The sequence below is a fragment of the Sycon ciliatum genome, chromosome 1 (genome assembly GCF_964019385.1).
Source record: "Sycon ciliatum chromosome 1, ocSycCili1.1, whole genome shotgun sequence".
Taxonomy (NCBI): domain Eukaryota; kingdom Metazoa; phylum Porifera; class Calcarea; order Leucosolenida; family Sycettidae; genus Sycon; species Sycon ciliatum.
Window position 1 is genome coordinate 79,316,785 of NC_088643.1, and position 18,936 is coordinate 79,335,720.

The 18,936-nt window shown below is 46.5% G+C and overlaps 3 protein-coding genes across 3 annotated transcripts in view; 1 reads left to right on the top strand and 2 right to left on the bottom strand.

Moving 5' to 3' along the window:
* The window catches only part of LOC135805693 (early endosome antigen 1-like), a 53,322-nt gene extending 43,077 nt beyond the window's left edge, over positions 1-10,245 (bottom strand). The window contains exons 1-16 of the mRNA XM_065319779.1: positions 10,167-10,245; positions 9,648-9,734; positions 9,234-9,288; positions 8,041-8,129; positions 5,469-5,555; positions 5,289-5,347; positions 5,035-5,175; positions 4,778-4,861; positions 4,148-4,216; positions 2,723-2,791; positions 2,521-2,589; positions 2,119-2,187; positions 1,573-1,641; positions 1,282-1,350; positions 946-1,014; positions 354-459 (exon numbers count right to left, since the gene is read on the bottom strand). Of these exons, the coding sequence (XP_065175851.1) occupies positions 354-459; positions 946-1,014; positions 1,282-1,350; positions 1,573-1,641; positions 2,119-2,187; positions 2,521-2,589; positions 2,723-2,791; positions 4,148-4,216; positions 4,778-4,861; positions 5,035-5,175; positions 5,289-5,347; positions 5,469-5,555; positions 8,041-8,129; positions 9,234-9,288; positions 9,648-9,698 (1,155 nt within the window). The 5' untranslated portion in view covers positions 9,699-9,734; positions 10,167-10,245. The remainder of the gene's footprint in view (positions 1-353; positions 460-945; positions 1,015-1,281; positions 1,351-1,572; positions 1,642-2,118; positions 2,188-2,520; positions 2,590-2,722; positions 2,792-4,147; positions 4,217-4,777; positions 4,862-5,034; positions 5,176-5,288; positions 5,348-5,468; positions 5,556-8,040; positions 8,130-9,233; positions 9,289-9,647; positions 9,735-10,166) is intronic.
* Positions 10,246-10,772: 527 nt separating this feature from the next.
* LOC135805695 (uncharacterized) lies at positions 10,773-14,238 on the bottom strand. Its single transcript, XM_065319781.1, has 4 exons — positions 13,857-14,238; positions 12,510-12,575; positions 11,840-11,923; positions 10,773-10,928 (listed from the first exon to the last, which is right to left on the bottom strand). Exons 1-4 carry the CDS (start codon positions 13,923-13,925, stop codon positions 10,788-10,790), a joined length of 360 nt encoding a protein of 119 aa, XP_065175853.1. The 5' UTR covers positions 13,926-14,238; the 3' UTR covers positions 10,773-10,787.
* Positions 14,239-15,059: 821 nt separating this feature from the next.
* LOC135807808 (uncharacterized) lies at positions 15,060-16,574 on the top strand. Its single transcript, XM_065321255.1, has one exon. The coding sequence runs from the start codon at positions 15,060-15,062 to the stop codon at positions 16,572-16,574; it is 1,515 nt and encodes a 504-aa protein (XP_065177327.1).
* Positions 16,575-18,936: the final 2,362 nt, after the last annotated feature.

The window sequence follows — 18,936 nt, forward strand, 5'->3', positions numbered from 1 at the left end:
ACATCAGAATAACAGTCAGACAACTAGGGTTAGAAAACACACACACACACACACACACACACACACACATACATACACACAATGTAGGCACATGAAGGGACAGATAGAAGCAGCAGAGTGAAACACAATGGGTCTACTGTGTGAGTGTGCACGCATGGATGCACACACGCTTGCACGCGTGTGCGCACGCACACACACACACACACACACACACACACACACACACACACACGTGGACGCGCACACATGTACCCACAATCAAACGCATGGCAAAGTCAACCGACTTCAGTAAGGGATAACAATACCAACTGCACAGTCATGAAGTTGGAATTACAAAGTTAAAAAAACTGTACCTGTCGCAAATCAGCATCAAGGGACGCCAGCATGGAATCTTTGTTTTGCAGCTGCTCCTGCTGTTGGCGACTTAGGGACAACGCTTCACTAAGGGAGTCTTGAACACTACAACAACAATACCAATAGCAACAGCACCAAAACAAGGCAAAATATAGTGTAGGTGGGTGTGCGCGGGGCCCCTATTGACACCAGCCTGAAAGAACCAGCACGCACTGCAGTAAAACATGCCACTCCGACTCTCTCTAAAAGAATCACCTACAATAACCTAGGCTACACCAGCACTGTAACCCTCGATGAGGTCACAGACATCGTCACTTGATGATCAAACAGAAAAAAACTCGGGAATGAGGCCAGAATGTAACATACATGTATCCAGATACCAAACACAAAATAACTATGCTAGGACTCCCACCGCTTTATGAACTGCATCTGCACCTTGACCCTTGAGGACAGTGGTGTTTCTGCGGACGCAGAAAACTCAGTGGGTCTCATGCAAGCCGTGCAATTTGTTGACCATGCCAAACATCCAAGAGTAGCAGCATCAACGGAGCGGAGTGTTCACATAAAACAACAACTTAGAAGTGAGTGTACCTGGCCAGGTGGTCGGCAGTTGGTGCGGCAGCGAGATCTGACCGTACCCGATTTAGCTCCTCTTCCACTCTGAACAGCACAACGAACATGATCACAGCATTTTTTTAAACATGTGGTGCGGTAATACACTACAATCATTGATAGTAAATAGTTCGTTATGGGACACAACCCAGAATCCTATCAGGTATGAGAAAAATAAGTTTTTTTAAACAACTGATAGCCATCAGATTGACTTGCAGCATGTTTGACAAGTACACCCAATGATTTAGCTAGTACTGTATGTGGTTCCAGTTCGATGACACTGTTGCAGTACAACGGTAACAGAGATGTCCGTACCGCTTGAGATGCTCTTGCTTGGGACGCGCATCAAGCTGCAATGTAAGGCCTGAAATACGTGATTCATACCTACAAAAAACAAATGCACGCAAAACAAAAATTTTTATAGGGAATTTGAAGTGCATGTATGCAAACACACCACGAAATACAAGCGTTGTCTCCTCGTACATTCACAATTCTCCAAGGTCTCGTCAGCCACTCAGAGGTTTGGATGTTACACAACCAGGCTCCACACGTCCCCCCACACACACCATGTACCATGTACACAAACACAAAGTACAGTATACTCACTCAGTGATGACATCACTCTTTGGCGCCTGATTCAGCTGTTCTCTAACCGTGCTAAGCTCGGATTGAAGCCTAGACGATAAAACATACACACGCAACGACACATGTCCAAACATACACACACACACACACACACGCGCGCGCGCGCACACACACACACACACACACACACACACACACACACACACACACACACACACACACACACATAGCATGTCCAAATACCGTAAAGTCTTGTATAAAACCGGCGGCTTCTATGACTTTCTTGGTGAAATTTTGCAGGCTTCTATATGAGACAGGCTTCTATACAAGACAGGTATTTCTATGTATGTCAACACTAAAACCAGGCTTATGTGTGATTTGATGGGCCCAAAATTGCGGCTTCTATTCAAGTGCGGCTTTTATACAAGACTTTACGGTATATACAATGCACACAGTGCTACTACCGTCCGAATAAGCCCTTCACATAGATAGGAGAGGTGATAGTACATGCTGTAGCGCTTTGAAACAAGAACGAATGTAGAGCATTAGCCACACCAACCAACATACCGCTCAACTTCACCCGCCGTGGGAGCTTGCTCGAGTTGGCGAGCAACGTTGTCAGCACGCTCAGTTTGCCTGAGAACAAAAATCAACAAAAACAAAGGTAAAGAAAAGCTACAAATCTCAGGCTATTCTTCACCATTATCATCAATAAGACTCCGAGATTCATGAACCAGTTTTCGGGCATTCTCATCAAATGAAATACAAGCAAGCAGAACCAATGAAACATAGGGATAAGTAGCATCACAAGGGTGGTAACCATTACAACCAGATGATAAATTTAACCACCTCATGGTTTGAGTCCTGGTGATAGCAGTCAATTTTTCTTCGGATTTTTCCCGCTTCCACCCCTCAAACTTGTGAACATTTCATTCATGGAGGAATTATTGGGATGAGCGTACCACTTACCTATCGAGATCCGACTGTGTTGGACGACTGGTCAACTCCGTTTGCAACCCAGAACAGCGGTCCTCTAGTCTGAAGCACGAAAACATCATTGAAGAAACAGCCGCATTATAACGAGAACCCAGGCATATAGAACTGGTAAATGTACATGTAGGGTGTACAGAAACAGGAGAGAATTACACGCAGTGACACAACTTGGACAGACCTCTTGAGAGCAACAGCGGTTGGTGCAGTATCCAGCTGACTCTGAAGCTGCTTCACCTTGTCGGACAGTCTGCACAGCAAGACAATAGCCATACGCACAGTGTTACACACATTCAATGCTGCCTGGGTCTCTTGACGCGCCCAAAACTCTCCGCAACTACTGAAGCGGGCACAGCACTATTGCAATCATCCCACTAGAGTACAGTCATGTAAATCTACAGAAAATCTGTATACATGTCCTACATGTATTAGAGATGTCAGAGGCCGTATGTCAGAGCACAGCAACTGATTGTGCGTTGCATGATTCCATAGTAAGTAATGTCATCCTCAACGCTCCACAATGATCCTACACTAGCCTGTCATCCTTAACACTCCACAATGATCCTACACTAGCCTGTCATCCTTAACACTCCACAATGATCCTACACTAGCCTGTCATCCTTAACACTCCACAATGATCCTACACTAGCCTGTCATCCTTAACACTCCACAATGATCCTACACTAGCCTGTAAATCACCCGCAGCCGCACACAGCATACTTTTCCTTTCTTTCTTGGAACTCCAACTCGTAATCTTTCCACTTTCCCAAGCAATTTCTTACCAAGGGCAACGACATATGACGCACTTTTCTACCTAAAGTGTGTGTGCCATCATCCTCTTGCTGTTTAGGGGCAGTAATACATTTCCACTCAGACAATGGCATGAACATTTCTCAACCATGAAACCTACCCAAGCTGATCACCAGTAGCTGCTCCCCAAATTGTGACCGTCAAACACAGGTGCTCCCCCTATCCTGGAATTGGTACCCCTTGGTCCTGATTCTAGTCGTCCCCTGGGACAAGTGGCCGCGTGATAAGACCAGTCTCCTTGATAGGCCTACTGTAGTTACCGAGATGTTCTGATCATCCTATTTTTCAGGGATGAATTTATCCTGTATCGCATCGCAGTTTGCAATGCAAAATCGATTTACTGCTACTCAAAAGTCACCGTGATTGGCAGAAAACTGCGATACATACAGCCTATCCATGCCTATCCTGCGCTGACAAGTAGCATGCATACAGTGCAGTGTATGTGGTGCAGACACTCTCAATCTGCGTGCACATGTATGACTCATTCATTTTTTTGCAAACGGGCTTTCAGCATCACTCTCAAGAAGGACAATGTGGTAAACACCCAACCTTCAAAGAAAAATGCTAATCAAAATCAAAGACTGCTACACAATTGTGATTTTGTATAGTAGAAACTGCTATGCGAAAATATGACATTAAATTAATCCCTGAAATAGATGGCCAAACGGGAACGTTGAGCTGGGTCCTGGCACACACCCCATCTGTTTCTATTTCCCACTATATTCTATCCATTCAGTTTATATGCAGCCATGCTTGATTGCCATGCACTCAAAAATGGCTGAACTTCATTCCGTACCGAGTTACTTCGTCCCTTGTCGGTGCCTTGTCCAGACCTCGCCGTAGGTCATGGCAGCGCACTTCCAGTCTGTAACAAGAAAGCCAACAAAAGAACAACCAACGAAATGGCATTCGCAACTTATTTTAAAACCAGCAATACATCACTGAGAACCTTCAGTGAAACATGTCTAAGACGACCGCTCAAGGGACCGTCAAAACGTGGTGGTCTCTGCTAACAGTTGGTCTCCTTATCCAGGGTCATTTTGAGTGGAAATAGCATCCCTTGCCTTGGTCCTGGTTGCAGTGGTCTTCTGGGCCAGTGGTCGCCTTATCCGAGTGGTCGCCTTGACAGGTTTTACTGTAGTTCATCCACAATCGCTTTTCAAGCAATAACAACAAGCCATTAGGAGCAGCTACCTTCAGCCACAATCAAACCAGAGAACACGGAAATCTACTCTGTTCTTCCATGCCGTGATGAAACTGCAGTCCAAGCATTTTGGCATGTGGTCCAGGTCCAACCTGCCTTCCTTGCGTTCTCCCAGCCATCACCAATGTGCCAGCTGCCATACCATTGTAAAACACACAAGAAACGACAAACCCTACGGCTATGCTACAGCACTGGGGGGGGGGGGGGGGGGGGGGGACTCACCGCTTGACTTCAGCTGCACTTGCATGAGCTGCTGCCTGGACCTGCGCCTCGCGTTCCTCACAAACTGTGATCTGCTGCTGAGCTCTGTGTGGTGAAAGAACAAGGTGGAAGAAAGTAGTGAGCAAACAGGCACCTAAGTGTACATAGAAGTGACCATTGGAATTCAATCACTATGGCCTTCAGTGTGAATGGTGAGAAGGTTGTGTACCACTATCCACATCAGCACACCTTTCCAAACCACTACAACTACAACACACCTGGAAAGTTCATCTCTAGTTGTGCTATGCTCCACGGATGCATTCTCCAGCTGGATCCTGTGAGCATCTGCAGCAGTGTCCATGGTCTCATGCAAGCGAGCCATCTGTTGTCGCAGGGCCTCCACGTCATCGTTCTGTGGTCTGCAGTAACATGGCAAAAACCAGCATGAGGTCATTAGAATGAAGCACAGTGGTCTAACAGGATAATTCGAATAATAGACAATGCTGTGCTCCCAGCATGGTAGTCATCTCACCTGCTGTCCAGTTGGACTTTGAGAGTTTTGCAGTCATTCTCCCTGTCAATGATGGTACTCTGCAGAACAAGAACGAGCAGAAAGCACTCCTTCACAAAAAATCTAAAGACCTGGAGTTTCAACTCCCAAGATACTGGACAAAGCGCACACTGGCCCTAACGTGTTTCCCAAATTTCGTACCTGCAGCTGTGTGACATTTTCGTTCAAGCCGATGTTGCGACTGAGTGTGTCGTCCAGCTGCGACCGCAGATTAGCACGTTCAATGGCCTAAGCAGAACAAAGGGAAAGTCAACAAAAAGACCGAAACAGAACAAGACGGGCATTAAAAGAGCCAGGCAGCAAGCAATCTGGTGCAGGTTCCAGTGGGAAACGGAAATTGCACAACTGAACCATATCCACCCAGGTCACCTATGGAAACTTTCCTTTTCAATTTTCACACCTACTGCATACCAGCAACTATGAGAGCACTCCCAAGACAAGAATTTAGAACCAACACATAATGTGATTTGTACCTGCTAGCTGCCATATTCTTACTCTGCCTGCGAAATCATTCTACCAAGTAGCTATATAATCGATTGTTGTAGTTATTGCACACTTCCTCCGCGTCATTAAAATTGTCGCTTCGCACATCACAATGTTTGTGACTTGTTCGTCTTAGGTTACGTTTGGTTGGTCACATTCCCATATGGGAATCACTCGGAATCACTCGGAATCATTCTCGCCCGTTGGTTGGTCAAACAAGTGCGTTAGGTTGGTCCCATTCCAGAATGGGAATCGCTGAGAATGATTCTTTTTGGAGAATGATCATTCCACCTCACATGCTGGAATGAGCATTCTCATTCCGGAATCAAAAATGATAATGGTTGCCACGAGCCAAACAATGTAGCATCTGGTTCAAGTGCCTCGAATCATGCACTCAGAAGTACCTTGACTCTCTCAAGGAAACTAGAGTCGGGTAAAAGAGAAGAGAGCCGCCGTTCCACAACGACATGGAATTGGTATGTCAAGTGACTCCTAGTTGATTCTGGCACGTTTGTTTGGTCAGGTGATTCTTACCCATTCCCATTCCAGAATGGTTGTCATTTACATTCTGAAATGCCCAACCAAACGCAACCTTAGTCAGACTGTCGGAATTGCTGTTTTCTGTGTTCGAACATAGGGTGCGATCCTTCCTGCACAATGTCTACTTGTTACTGAAGCCGTGGTCGTCTCGGACTTTGTCGGAGCTCTCTTGCGCACCAAACAAATTCATCGCGCTCCGCACTATTCCGCCCCAGAGTGCGCATCGTTTTTCTGGAGTTTGTGCCGTCCCACATCTTTCGCGTGCGCATTTATCAAGACTGCAAACCCGGGTATAAGAATCCTGGTTTCCCTCCTGAATTCGAAATGCTGAAGTTGAGAATGGCAAGAAGAAAGTGTTCTCAAATTCCTAAAACGTGCTACATGTGGCGCATGTTGCTGCGAAGGTAGCAGGCCTGAAAACACCAACAAAATCAGCGAAGTGCTTGCCAAGGTGCGGAACTGCTTACCCTATCCCGCTGGAAGGTCGTTACAGTGTACTTGAAAATGCTAGTTCGCCGTCATCGCCTGCCACCTGGAGGCATGGATCGCTTGAAAACGAAGTTTCTAGTACTTAATTTGAACGCGCGTCTTGTTCAGCGTAGTGTTGATGGCTGAGGGGTTCCGCCTCACACTCTGATGAAGACGTCGACCTAAGCTGCAAGTGCAGCGAAGCGGGAGTCCACAAACTAAAGATTGGTCCGTCGACAATGCTCTGCCTCCAGTTCTAGCTGATTTCTTTGCCCTTCGAGCGGATAAAAAAGATTAAAAAATTGCTCTGGGAAGCGACAATTTTAATGACGCGGAGGAAGTACTACGTGACGGAGTTCCACTGATGATGGTCACGAGAAAAAGATCTGGAAGTCATCTTATTTATTGCTGTTTTGCGACGATTGTCTCCTCTAAGTTACAAGTTATGACTAACAGTCCACCAAGGTAATGAGATAATATACAGTCAGATAGTGCGACGACAAGGCACTAAACTGACAGGGGTATTGATTATTGAGACATTCCACGACCTGACACCTAGCTCCAACACATCTACGAAGCGCAAACCCCTTCCAACTTGGAAGGCTCAGGTGCGGAGAGTTCCAATGAGGGGTGTGTTGCCGAGGGACATAGCTCATGCACTTCTTCATGGCGCATCCCTTCCCATCACTGGAACTTTCCGCACCTGAGCCTACCAAGTTGGAAGGTTGTTGGTTTGCGCTTCGTAGATGTGTTGGAGCTAGGTGTCAGGTCGTTGAATGTCTCAATAATCAATACCCCTGTCAGTTTTGTGCCTTGTTGTCGCACTATCTGACTGTATATTATCTCATTACCTTGGTGTACTGTTAGTCACAGCTAGTAACTTATAGGTCCTTTTTCTCTTTACATAATTATTGTCTCCTCGTCGGTTATTGAAACACATCTACATGATTGTATTAGCGCTGTATGGCTATCGCTAACGTGTGAAACTCTGAGCAGCAATAAGAAAGCTTCCGTTTCCCTTCTCTGTGCCTGTATACATGTGTTACATACTAGTCACAAGTAACAAAGACTATTTATGAAGGCTAGAGAGATGTGCCATACAAACATGTCAAGCTGGTACTCATGTTATTACTGGCAAAGCGCCTATTACCAGTCACAGAAGACGGAAATACAATGTAATCCAAGTGTTCAGCACGTGATCAGATGCTAAGAGCCGTCTTACCAGCTCCGCTGCTTTCTGTACAATCTTTTCCTTAGATCCTTCTTTCAGCAAGGTGATGACTGATTTCAAATCATCCACTTCATTTGTTACTAGATACCATACAAAACATATGCAAGCAAGCACACATGTACACACACACACACACACACACACACACACACACACACACACGCGCGCGCGCGCGCGCGCGCACATACACACACACACACGCACGCAGAAATCCGAAGCCCACATGACATATTGTACCCAGTGTTTGTACAAAGCACACCGAATCCAATACAGGTCTACTCTTCATATAACGTAGTCTCTGGGACCACGCACAAATTATGTTATATCGAGAGTTAAGTCATGTAGAAAACCGTGTGTAAAATACAAGATGTACCTCAAAATGAAGGGTATTACAAGGCGGGTTCAACCGTGCAAACATATACACACTGTACCACCATCGACATCAGATACCATCAATGCCGCAGAATATACATGTATGCACAATAGGACTAAACTGGCTAGCTACGGCTACAGCTTGATTGTGCCACTCGGGGACCGCGCCGTAAGGTGTGCTATGCCGAGGTTTACGTTATATAGGACTTTAACTGGCCTAAACTACCTAGCTAAGGCTACCGCTTGATCGTACCGTGCACATGAATTTATGTTGTATCGAGAGTGCGCACGTCGGGACCGCGCTGTAGCGTGTGTTATGTCGAGGTTTATGTTACCGTATTATCTCTAATATAAGCACAGTCTCCAATAATAGCACCTTGGGGCGGCATTCAAAAAATAAAGTGCTCAGTCTCCATTATAAGCACACTGTGTACATTCATTATCTGTACCGGCAAAAAACCCTGAAATGTGTGTGTCTGACATGAATTTGGCATGGCAACATGCCTCTGAAATGAGGTTGAAATAACAATGGAACAGTCTCCAATAAAGGAACGTCTCCATTAATAGCACGGGGCGGAGGTACATTGAAAAAATAAAGGACCGTGCTTATATTAGAGATAATACGGTATGTAGGATTATGTTGTGTAGAACAAAATTTGTATGGGAGTGATGCTGTTTCGGCGTGGGATTTGATTTTTTTACGTACTAGCGAGGTTTATGTACAAGTGAGAGTTATTATATCGAGAGCAGACCTGTAACTATTGAGAGGAAACATTGAGAGCAAGCATGAAAATATGCAAGAATGCACACACCTCTCATTCGCTGCTCTTCAGCATCTTCAAACATTTTCTTGATAGTCCGCAGTTCCTGAAGACGAAACGCGCACGCCGCAAAGAAAACAAGCGATATAGAACACAGCGATGGCTGACGGTCATCAACGCAGGAATCAAGCTAAAAAAATGTATACATATACAAACACAGATTCATACAGAAAACAATCAAAGCTATTACATGCACATCAAGAGAGATATCAATGCACTATAGTCTAGCCATAACAAGAGACTAATGCTAGTAATGCCTTATGGGACTAATTAGTACAGTGCTGGCAACTGAAATCCGACCCCCTGGGCGGCGCGGCGCGCCGGCCAGGGGGTCGGATTTCAGTTGCCAGCACTGTACTTTCATAGGACATGCATTCAACAAATGACAAATGTGCGATGCCGTACCTCTTCTTTCATTTGCACTTTACGACTCGCCGAAACATCAACCTGCTCCATGTGCTGCTTGACTGCAGTGGAGTAGAGGCGCTCCTCCTGCACAGGATACCATGATACGACAACACACGGACACACGCACGCACACACATACACACACACACACACACACACACACACACACACAAGCAAGCAAGCACACACACACACACACACACACAAGCAAGCACACAGACGCACAAGCAAGCACACACACACACCACACACACAAAAGCAACTGGTTGGAAACCGATAAAAAATATGACGAGCTCGTGCAGCGGATCAGGATGAATTTGGTCATGCCCCCTCCCCTCAACCATCCATGACACGTGCATATGCGACTAGCTGGTAGAAAATGTGGTGTATGAATGCACATGACAGTGGGGTCCAATCATTGTCTCGGTAAGCAGATGTTTTTCTACTTCGAAGTACATGTATTACAAAAAACTAGTGATCCATTATTCCATTCGATCATTCATGACATATGTATACCTTGACAGCTGCGCGCAGTCCAGTGATTGTAGAACGTAATTGATCGAGACTGGCCGATGATCTAAATGCGAGAGAAGAACAAAAAAGAGTTCAATACCAGAACAATATGCCTTGCATAATTATCAAGATTGTCATTGCAACAATGTTTAACAGTGATCATACAAAGTGTGAGCTCATTTTAAAACAGCATCACCTTCAGCTTCACCGTGCATGCCACCAGCAGCACCAACACTGCCACCAACACTGCCACTGTCACAATGGCAAATACGGGTACACCGTGCAGGATTGCTCACCAAAGTCGGTGTCAGCCCTTGAAAATGAAAACTATACCTACATGTATGTTCACGGCATTAGACTGGCCGTGCAAGTATTATTGCCCATGTGGAGGCAGGCAAGAAAATGATAATGATGAGGTTGATTGAAGAAAAATAATCATTTCCTGGGAACGATGATCAGGAGTGCGACAGCTCGATTCACTTACACGTCCTGCATACGAGCATAGCACAACACCACAACACACACACAGACACAGACAGAAGGATGGATGAGCAAACAGACGGCGGGCATGCAGACTACGAGGTAACAGATGACAAAACAGATCCACAACGTACAAAATGAGTTCTAATCGAGAAGCAGAAATCCATAAGTGTACGGTTTCTTCTCAATGCTTACCAACTCCAATAGCTCCTTGGCTATAGATGGTGCAACTGCAGCCTTGGCACTGGCCTTTGGTATCTTTGGTGATGGTTTTGAGTCGTCCATCTACAAACAAACAAAACATGAGGGCACATTCTTCAAAGTCAATATCGGAATACAACTACATGGAAGAGGAAGAAAAGCGTCCTGTAACGAGAATGGGTATCACAAAGGGTGACCGTAGGTGCCACGCATGACCTAAGGTCCTGGCAGCCAAAGCTAAAGTCCATTTTCTGAGCTGGAGCAGAAGCGGTTTGTCCCATGAGAGAGTTGGTGATCTCGTAGGTTGAGCAGGCATGCACTCCCTCTCGCGACAGGCTTGTGCCTACGCCGCAGGGTCGTACAGAGACCGAGTCACCAGCTGTCAGTACTGTGCGCACATTCAGTCTGAGTTCTACTCATTTCGTCATATGGAGCAGCTGATAGCCACGCGGTCGAGCAAGCAGTAGGCTCTTCTCACGACATACTGTGTTGTAAAGAGTACGTACGGTCCATGCTCACACCCTTTCGGAGGTCAGGTCAGGGCCATATATAAGCTGGGTACTCATTCTCTAGGAGCGGACCCCTAACAGGGCGCGGTCAAACTGCCACCGCTCAAGACCACGGGCAACAACAGTCAAGACAAAACGGTAGCTGGCTGTGGGAGAGTGCTCCTCCCGTATTTTCGAACATTCAACCGTTTACCTTCTTCTTTCTCTCTCTCTCTCTCTCTCTCTCTCTCTCTCTCTCTCTCTCTCTCTCTCTCTCTCTCTTGCTTTATAATCCATACCTTCCCCTCCTAATTCATGCAACGACCTGGACGCAATAAAAGAAGACGGGGCATAGGGATAAATAATGGACAAAAACAGGTGTGGATGGACAGATGTCAACCAGCTGGCCAGGAGCGCAAGTTAAAAGATAGCAGAATAGTAGTAGCTGAGAATACCAGTACAAAAACGCTGCACTCTCTTCACAAGCAGCGTGTGTATAGCACGTACCTTGATACCGTGCGCCTCTTCAAAGTGCACTGACAGACCCTGTGCTGTGAAGAAGGACTGCATGCAATCTGGACAGATGAAACCCTGAACAAACACCAGAACACCGTGACCAATGAAAAGAAAATCAGAGATCATGTTTCTAGAACTTTTTAACTGTCTATGTAGGACATAGAAGCATGTTTTGAGCTCCCTCGAGTCTGAAAAATACAAGTGAATCCAGGGTCGCTACGTGCTATTGAAGTAATCCAGTAGTCGGAAGTGCTACCTAAAACGGACAAGAAACCTCAGCTCTATCATTGCTCGTTCGATTTGTGAACCCTTTGCAAGCGCTTGACACTTAACGTTAGTGCTAGTCCATGCAGTAGCACAGCTGCATCTCGTGTACGTCTTCTTAGAGACCCAACAGTGACCAACCAGATGATGGCTTGCACTGGAGGACACAAGAGAGTTCTATGTAAGGACCACATCCATGTGATCCTACTGGAACATGATATCCACCACTGTGGGTGCTGGCAAAAGCTATGGGTTGGTTTTTTAGCTCACTATGGCTACCATCTTCAAGCATTCCACAGCAATAAGGTGCGCACACAACATGCACTTCACTGTGACAACACATGCAGCAACAGGAAAACATCCTTTCCATCTCTAAGGTGTACAGTCATGTACTTACGGTGGATAGCTGTGCCGGCTCATCACGCTTAGGGGAGGCTGTGGCAGCAGCAGCACCACCATCTTGCTGCAAGAACAGAACACCAGGAGAAAGTGCAGTATTACTACTTCCACCCTTTTTTTTAGTCTGGCTCCTCTCGGTCTCTCATTGCAAAAGAACCAATTCAATGGATTACACCTCTTCTTCACACTGTTGTCCCCAGTGCGGGCTTGCGAATTAGATGGTTTGGAGGCAACAACGTTGTGAATGGCCAACGGTCCTCAGCGCTTGTTCAGCACCTCCATGAGCGACACTGACTCACGCTGCTATCTGGTGTTCACGAGGTGTTTGTCGCGCTGGAAACGGAGCGTCTCTGTAAGTTTGTATCCCTGGTGATGTTTGTGCCTGGAGAGCACTATATAAGTGGTGCTCTTCAGGCACAATCTTCCTCAGCCTACTCAAGCTCAACTGAGGAGGGGTGAATTCCCCAAAACGCTGTGTATTGAGCAGGGAGTGGTGCTTTCTTGCAGGTTTGCCGAGTGGACGGTTCGATGGACTTCTCGTGTGCTCTGGCTGACAGTCATGAGTCAGTCAAGTGAGAATTCAAGTCGGCAGGAAAACTGCGAGCTCCCATCTAGGGAGCAACACACTCTTCCTTTTTTTTCAATGGATTACAACACCCACTACCCGTGTACACGCCCAGGTGCCCAGTGTCAACACTCTTGTCCCATTTTCTAGCCCACCTCCGTGTAAAACGCCCATGGGCGAAAGCACAGGTCCATTACACAGTGCAGTGCATGCACAGCTCCATATGTATGTACGGTGCTGTAATATAACTTAGTGTACAGCACACTGTGCTCACCGGATTTGTACATGCAGTAGTACGGCATGATGTGAAAATCAATCTGATTTCGCTCATCCGAAATAACGCCCAGGCCCACATTAGCGTCCAGGCCCAAATTGACGCCCATGTTCTGGACCCTCACTAACGTTTCCGCCCAGGGCCTTATTACGGGCTTTTACGGTATTGGGTTCCTTGGGCATCTTCAGGGAAATGATCAACCTGGGCATCAGTGCACTCTGTGTACATGCACTGATGGGGTGTCTTTGTGTGTACTAGTACACGACCAACGATACATGTGTTTGTGTGTCTGCGCGCATGTACCATTCAAAAAGGCTTCAACCCTGAATTCAAGAGAGAATTGGTAATGAATCTGAACGTTTATACAGCTCTCTCAATTTTGAGATTTAACTTTCTGAAATTATACCTGAAAGAAAAAGTACATGAATTAGGCTGAATTTGGAATATGCTGGTATTCAGCTATAATTATACGTCAAAATGTAAACTGATAAAAGCAATCTCCTCACCGTATCCTGCTTCTTCAGAAACTTGTTTACACTACTGGTGACACTGCTTCGAATGTTTATCAGAGACATGGCTTCTTTAAAAATGCAATAGGCGAATTCAAACGCCGGAAATTTGCTGGGCTGAACAAATCACATGTGTAAAAAAAGGAACTCTCCTACAAAGTCAAGACATTTCAAAGTCTGTCTCAGATGATGATTCGCAGAGTAACCAGCTCCTGCTAGCACAAACCCCTGGCGTGGATCGAAAATGAGCTGAAAGCCAAGTGCAACTGAAGAGCTCGCCAGGCCAAAGTCTAAGTGATAGCATGTGTGTACCTGAAAAAAACTAGGAAAATCACTACAATCAGGTAACACCACCACCCAGACCACACGATATGTGTGCGGGCTTACTTCTTCGTGAAGCTGATCAGTGATCTTGTTTGAATGCAGTATTACAAAAATTTGCAGTAGGGCAAAGCCTTCGTGGCGCTGTTTACATGGTTTACTTCTGACATGAGGGAGTACTAAAATAACTCCTTGGGCTGGCCGTGTCCATGGTAGGGAGTTCAGTTCCGGTCACAGAAAAGCGAAAAGTGCAGTCACAGCTCACCTGTACAAAGACTTAAAGGGGAAGTTAACCCTTTCCGGACTGATGCCGCACATGTGCGTCAAAACGTCATACCCTGATTTCCTGATGCCGCATATGTGCGTCAAGTAGAAGCGCATACTTGTACAGTGCATATACATCATTGTTCAAATTGTCGTAACTCCATTGTCCTTTATCCGATTGTCGCGAATGATGGCTCATTGGAAAGGTGAGAGAATAAGCTTTCCAGTGGTATGTCGTTTGATATAGCGCGGTGCGGAATCACTGAGTATCGAAGAACGAAACACGGATACGCTTGAAATTGTTTCGAAAATTTGTACGCAGAGCGCTTCAAAGTGCGTCGGCGTGCCTCAAACGGGGACTTTCCCAGTGACTCATCGCTGCACGGCGCATGCGAAGTAGAGATCAAATGAATCGCTTGAGCTTATGAGACCTTTCTCACAATGTGCACGTGACCTGACGCCCACGGCGCAGCGTAAGGCAAAAGAATTCAAAAGATGCACTGTTTCTGTACTGAAAGCTATTAGAATTTAGTTGTTTGTGGATATTGTATTGTTTCTCTCATCGTTTTGAAGGCCGTGTAGGTGTTTGGAATTATTTCCTCGGTGTTACCAACCATGCCGTCGTCCTGCGCTGCGGACAGCTGTGCAAATCGTGCTTCAGCAGACTGTCCTTACCGCTTTTTTAGATTTCCAAAATCAGATCGAGAACGATGTCAGATGTGGATAGCTTCAGTTTGCCATCGTCGTCCAGTTGGCTGGTGGCCATCCGATGGTATGCGCATTTGCGGGAAGCATTTTTTGACTGAAGAACCCTCCGACTCTCCACATGACGTGGACTACATCCCGACAATTGTGGATAGCAAGCCCAAAACTGAAGAGCGAGCTGTTCAAGCTGATGCCAGAAAAAAGCGACAATTCCGAAGGGAACAGAGGAAGGGAGATCAGCCGGATGAAGCTGCTGCTGCTTTTGCTGCTCAACCAGAGGAATTACCTCAATCTGAACCTGTCAGTGCTGATAAAGGTCCTGTAATTCATGCCCCATTGCCGGAGACCACTGATGGGCTTGCGGCACGTATCCGGCATTTGGAGTTCCGTGTCCACCAATTGGAGACACACGCTTGTGAGGTAACCAGTGAGCTGGACACCTACAGAGCAGCAGCCAGCCGCAAGCAGTCTATCTCGGCACATGACCTTGAAGGCAAGGATAAACTGGTTCGTTTCAACACTGGTTTCCCTTCGTACGCCGCCTTCATTTCCTTCTTCCATTACCTGTCTGGGAAAGCTGGGCGCCTCCATATCTGGCGCGGTCAGAAAGAAGAAGCGCTTCGTTCCGCAACAGGTGTGACAGGTCGGCTAACGATGCAGTATGCTAGTAGGCAGCTGGAGTTAGTAGATGAGTTTCTGGCTGTCATGATGCGGCTGAGGCTAGGATTGCTGGTGGAAGATGTTTGCTTCCGGTTCGGCATTTCTGCCACCTACTTCTCGAAGATCTTCACAACGTGGATAGTGTTCTTGTCGAAGGAGTTGGCTTTACTCTTTCCCTGGCCATCTGCTGAGCAGGTTCGCTTCCACACCCCACCACAATTTGCAAAGTATCCTAACACTAGAGTAATAATTGACTGCTTTGAACTATTTATTGAGCGTCCATCTGCTCTCCGTGTGAACTGCCAGATGTTCTCTCACTACAAGAACCACTCGACGTTCAAAGCTCTGATTGGCATCAGCCCTGGTGGCGTTGTCATATATCTATCCAAGTTGTTCACTGGACGTGCGTCAGACAAGTTCATTGTGTCTCACAGTGGCTTTCTTGATCTGATCGAGCATGGTGATAATGTAATGGCGGACAAAGGCTTCGAAATTCGGGATCTTCTCCTGCCTAAACGTGCCACTCTCAACATCCCACCATTCCTGGGCCAACAACGAAGCCAGTTCACTGCCCAGGAAGTGGACGATACACGCAGAATTGCTGCCCTTCGTATTCACGTTGAACGAGCAATTGCCCGTCTTCGGTGTTTCCGGATTTTACGCGGGACACTCCCCATCACACTTGCCCCTATTGCTAATGACATCGTCACAGTCTGCACTCTCGTCACAAATTTTTCTGATCCTCTGGTCGCAGATGAGCACTGAGGTTCGCACCATTGTCAGTCACCAGTGCTTCATTACATTTTCAATTTTGCCAGCAGCGGTACTGCTGAGCACACAGCTCTTTCACATTGTGACACTGCAAGTCGTGGTGTATTGTTAGTTTGTTTGTTTCTTGGCTTCTTCATTCGTTATTCACACCTGTGTGTGCATGAGTGTGTGTGTGTGTGTGTGCGGGGGGGGGGGGGGGGGGGGGCATGTGTGTGTGTTTGTGTGTGTGTGTGTGCCTGAGTGTGTGAAAGAGGCATCATTCAATGATGTTGTACTTGTACTTTCATCGCGTATGTCGAAAAGCATTTCATTTTGTTTTGTTTGATCCACTTCACCAGTTTTCGACTCCATCCTGATGATGGCTTCTGGCCCAAATCTCATTGAAATTAAACTGGTTTGCAGCGAAGAGACTAACGTTACTTGGCATTTGCGTTTGTGGTGGTGTAGGGTTCTTCATTAATTAACGCTGTGATCCCTTTTCCATTCCCTCCGCCAGTGAATATGTGGTTCATGATTTCCTTTTTCTTAGTATACAGTTGCATGTCATTTATCCGGTGGTCCATCATCCACCATGTCAGTTGTCAAACAACGCAGTGCTGGCTCACACACTGTATAATTATTATGATCACTGTCCCCATATACTTCAAGAATCAAGACATTGAACATCGTTGCGGTCGCATACAAGCGAGTCTATAGTTGAACACGACCAGTGTCTCAGGATAGTAACAGAGCATGCAAAATACAGGCAAAAGACACTCTCTACAGTCCTTTTGATGTGTGAACACAAGATGGCTATGTAGTTTCAGTCATCCAGATTATCAAACAGTGTCCATTGTCCAGTCCTGAGCTTGAGGGTGCCGGATAACAGACACTCACCTCTAATTTTATTCTTTCTTTTTTATTAAACCCGGCACGTTCGGGCTCTCTGCCTTCTCCGTGAAACAAAAAGAACTCTAATGACATGAGGAATTGGCATGGACATAGCAGGTTGGCACCGCAGCACAGCATCAGGTGCCGAAACAGTTCAACCGAATTAAAGATTTAAACTACAACAAGAAAAGTGTGTTCTCGTGTGGGAAACAGCAAAACATTAATTGAAAAAGGATAAAAGGCGTGATGCGGGCATCGCAGGTTTCACAAGAGTCCGTACCAATACTGTTCAACCAGTCTAAGATCTTCCTACAGATCATCGGTATCGACAAAGCAATGCATACAGTAGTTCCCCATATCATCAGTTGTGCATATATGATGAAAATAATGTGCGCAGTGGCTGTTACGACATGCCTTTGGTTTAAGCCCAGGGAACGCACACGTTTGAGAGCAACATGCAATACGAGGTGCCAACTTCTGAGACAAAGCAGGTGACCGACCCGCAACAGGCAATGGTGCTGAAGGTGACGACACTGCAGCAAGTGACGACACTGCAGCAAGTGACGGCACTGCAGCAGGTGTTGGCACAGCAGCAGGCGACGACACTGCAGCAGGTGACGGCACTGCAGCAACTGACGACACTGCAGCAGGTGACGGCACAGCGATAGGCATAGCCAGCGAGGGCATTGCAGCAGGCAATGATACTGGCGATAACATTGCAGCAGCTGTTGACTTCTGATGTTCAGCGAACAGCTTCCTGGAGTGGATCTCTGGTAAGACATGGCTGATGTAGAAAGCTTTCAACTTCGGTAGCAAAGTATCATTCCACAGTACACTGTCACGAAATATCCTCTCAATGTGAAGATTGGTGGGATAAGGCGCGTCGGTCCACATGACGAAGTCTGCCCACTCCTTGTCCATCACGGCCAATTCTCCCTGCACCTGCGTGTAGAACTTGTGAGTTCTTCGCAATAGCAACTTGCCTCCGTCGCTTCTAGTCAAGCAAAACTTATGCCCAAACTGGTTGCAGATGGCCGCGGGAGACATCTTGTTAATGGACACGCCATCAATTGAAAAGGGACATTTCACCTCAATTAGGCCATGCGGATCAGACGAAGCAGGATCGTACAGCAGTCCATCGGAAGAAGCACCGATGAAGGAGTACTCTTGATAGAGAGTAACACCTGATGGCATGTGACGTACGGCAATATCTGACTCAAAACCAAAATTCACAAGTCGCAAGTAGTCCTCCACGGCCTTTGCTTCATGCATAATACCCCATTGCATAGCCGTTGTCTTCGGCATGTTGGAGTAACCCATGATCGTCTTCACCAAGCTGTCTGGGGATGTAGTCTCCCTACGGTTTACGATGACATGAAAAATAGAGGAAGTGATGCGGCCAACCCGAATGTCACGCCAAAGTGGCGATCTTGACTGCTTCTTCGTGACACTCTCGATATAGGAGGCCAGGCTGCTGTCAATGGAG

What these genes read in the sequence shown, in the direction of transcription:
- LOC135805695 (XM_065319781.1), bottom strand. Translation starts at nt 13,925, where the DNA reads ATGTCTCTGATAAACATTCGAAGCAGTGTCACCAGTAGTGTAAACAAG. An exon ending in AGCCGGCACAGCTATCCACC is followed by an intron (nt 11,924 to 12,509) that starts GTAAGTACATGA and finishes GTGTTTGTTCAG; the next exon opens with GGTTTCATCTGTCCAGATTG. An exon ending in AAGAGGCGCACGGTATCAAG is followed by an intron (nt 10,929 to 11,839) that starts GTACGTGCTATA and finishes GTTTGTTTGTAG; the next exon opens with ATGGACGACTCAAAACCATC.
- LOC135807808 (XM_065321255.1), top strand. Translation starts at nt 15,060, where the DNA reads ATGCCGTCGTCCTGCGCTGCGGACAGCTGTGCAAATCGTGCTTCAGCA.